This window comes from Trichogramma pretiosum, unplaced genomic scaffold (genome assembly GCF_000599845.2).
Source record: "Trichogramma pretiosum strain Unisexual culture from Peru unplaced genomic scaffold, Tpre_2.0 scaffold120, whole genome shotgun sequence".
Classification (NCBI taxonomy): domain Eukaryota; kingdom Metazoa; phylum Arthropoda; class Insecta; order Hymenoptera; family Trichogrammatidae; genus Trichogramma; species Trichogramma pretiosum.
This window is the reverse complement of record NW_019641645.1, coordinates 368,473-371,091: the sequence shown is the minus strand read 5'-3', so window position 1 is coordinate 371,091 and position 2,619 is coordinate 368,473. Positions and strand designations below refer to the sequence as shown.

Below are 2,619 nucleotides of genomic sequence, written 5' to 3'. Positions count from 1 at the left end.
CGCGTACACACAGACACACACATAATCTCGGGGCCAAGCTAGTATGGCTCAGAAACAGACGTCAAGTTATTATTTCCATTAAAATTTGCAACTACACGCGATACTGTCCAATAAAACTCACTACTTTTGACACGCTGTATACATAAGGACTTTAACTCATACTCAATACGATCGAAACTGTAAACCACTTTTAAATTTAAATTTTTAAGTTGTTCGACTACCGGGTCTTAAATTCTGAGCTCATTGTGCGCTAGACCAAAGCTTATATCCCGCGTCATAAATTATATCTCAACTCTCTGGCGCGCTCGCGCTTTCTGTACTGTAAGCAAATTTTTAAATACATAGATAATTGAAAAAAAAAAAAAACGCAGAGGAAGCTTACTATTATCACATTGAGACTATCAATTCAGGCTTGAATTTATTTTTTAATAGTGAAAATATAAAGATAACAAATACAATCAGAATATCAGTTTTCATCTTTTATAAATACTCAATAATCAGAGTTCAGGTTGTGTTCAGATGAATTTAAAAGCCATGGACAGGCAAATTCACATTAGCAAGGTGACATTGCTAGTTTCATATATAAACAGTGTTAATGCGACATCATTTTTTATCTATAAAGGCACCATCTAAGCTGCGAATGGTACAGAAACTATAACTGATCACCCTGCATTTCATGTATTTAAAAATTGAAAAGTTAACATTTATAAATAATGCAAGTTAGTCTATTATTTTACGTTCGTCAACTACATGACATTTGTTAGATTATTTATGAAATTGATTGAAGATTTTAAGTTCTATAAGGTCAACTTTAACTCAAAAGTTTATTTTCAATGTCTAACTCATTTTACTCACAAAATTATTTTTGTTCTTTATATTACAACCTTAATAAAAAACTACAAGCTAGTTTTAAGATATTTGACAACTAAGCACATTGATGAAATAATGATTGCACAGAAAAGATTTTTTTTGAATTTTTTATTTTGAAACCTTATGAATAAAAAATGTTACTTAATGATGAGTGGCAGCAGCAGCTTTTCTCATTTGAACAAGGATGTTTCCAAGCTCTTCACGCTTCCTTTTGGCACGGATGTGTGTTCCCAACTGTAAAATTGATGAATATTAAATACAATTCAAAACTTCCAAAGCAACTACATATATAGTATCAATACGTACCCTCCTCTTAAGGAATTTCAAAGCACGTTTGTCTTTTGACACTTTCAATAATTCCATCGCACGTTTTTCATAGGGAGCGTGACCACAAACTTCCCTTATGAGGTCTCGCACAAACTTGCTGTGCTTGGTCTGACGCTGAAATAAATTCAACAATGAGAATACTATATTAAAACATTTAGAGTAACAGAGACTATTTATTCATAGATATAGATGCAATTTTTGTATGAAGTCATCTGTTAATAACGTATATTTTTATTTTCAACCATTCTGTAATGATCCCAAAGCCCATTGAATAATGAAATCTCTATGTAAGTGGTTGTTTTATAATTGCAAAATTTTAACCTATAGAGGTAGAGAATACAAGTGCAAAGGTACTTACGCCTTTTAGTCTAGCGGGTCGGATCACTGTTGTCCGGTCTTTTTCACATAGGTTCTTAGCGACTCGGATTTTGGTGGTTTTGTGGCCTTTGTTCAAGCCAATAGCCAATTCGATCCTCGGAGCCATTGTTGAACTGTAAAAAAAATAAATAACAGGCGTCAATAATGAAGGTTATACACATAAACACAATTATGATTAACAAATCGCAGTGTATGATTGTGCGTTAAAAGAAATGTTTGAGAATTCAATAACTAGCGACAATAAGGATCATAATTATGATAATAAATGTTTAAATAGTATAAAGATTATAAATTTTTAGTTTACTTTTTCTATTACACGACACGGATCAAAATTCGGTAACAATGCTGCAACATGTGCGCCGGTGGCAGCGTCGTCTGCCACATGCGTGCGCGGTGTAACTTCTTTATCGACCATCTCGCTGTTGCCAACTTATGAGCTACGCGGCAATTCAATTTGATACCCGGGACGTGTAAAAACATGCTCCTATACGCTGACAACAAAGTGGGAAAGTGAAAAATTAAGTAATTAAAAATAATTAACAGTATATTAATTTATTTTTTCATGAAACAGCAAATAAGCATCATCAACTGTTAATGTAATAAATTCTTCGAAGTCGTAGACTTCGAAGATATCGTCGTTAAAATGATAACAAACATTTTTTCGTTTTACATAAGCTATTTAATGTCCTTGATTAATTGTTGTCCCATGATGGACAATTACACTTTTCAATGTAAAAACGGTATCCGATTGATTATTCCCATTTCTAAAATGAAACAAAATTTATTTTTTGAAATAACCAAGCAATCTAAAAAAAAATTATAAAACTTACTCGAACGTATACAAATATAATTCGCGAGTAATCTCTACGGCATTAAATGATTTTTCTCCGTTTATAGAAAATCTTTTGATAACAAAAATCAAATATTTCGGTGAATAAACTATTTTATTTTCAACTTGATTTAAAAATTCTTGATTATACATCTTTAACAGTGCTGTTGTCTCATATCAAGAGTGTAATTAATGAATAAATTTTTTTTATAATT

General features: G+C 31.7%; 1 protein-coding gene across 1 annotated transcript; it reads right to left on the bottom strand.

Annotated features, from left to right (window-relative positions):
• Positions 1-805: 805 nt before the first annotated feature.
• On the bottom strand, positions 806-1,964 carry LOC106655540 (60S ribosomal protein L36-like). The gene is made up of 4 exons (XM_014375969.1): positions 1,880-1,964; positions 1,556-1,688; positions 1,177-1,311; positions 806-1,104 (listed from the first exon to the last, which is right to left on the bottom strand). Exons 2-4 carry the CDS (start codon positions 1,679-1,681, stop codon positions 1,012-1,014), a joined length of 354 nt encoding a protein of 117 aa, XP_014231455.1. The 5' UTR covers positions 1,682-1,688; positions 1,880-1,964; the 3' UTR covers positions 806-1,011.
• Between the last annotated feature and the right edge of the window lie 655 nt (positions 1,965-2,619).

Excerpts from the sequence above, each read along its gene's own strand:
- LOC106655540 (XM_014375969.1), bottom strand. The coding sequence starts at position 1,681 with ATGGCTCCGAGGATCGAATTGGCTATTGGCTTGAACAAAGGCCACAAA. Across the intron at positions 1,312-1,555 it reads GACCCGCTAGACTAAAAGGC|CGTCAGACCAAGCACAGCAA; the intron begins GTAAGTACCTTT and ends AATTTATTTCAG. Across the intron at positions 1,105-1,176 it reads TGAAATTCCTTAAGAGGAGG|TTGGGAACACACATCCGTGC; the intron begins GTACGTATTGAT and ends TCAATTTTACAG.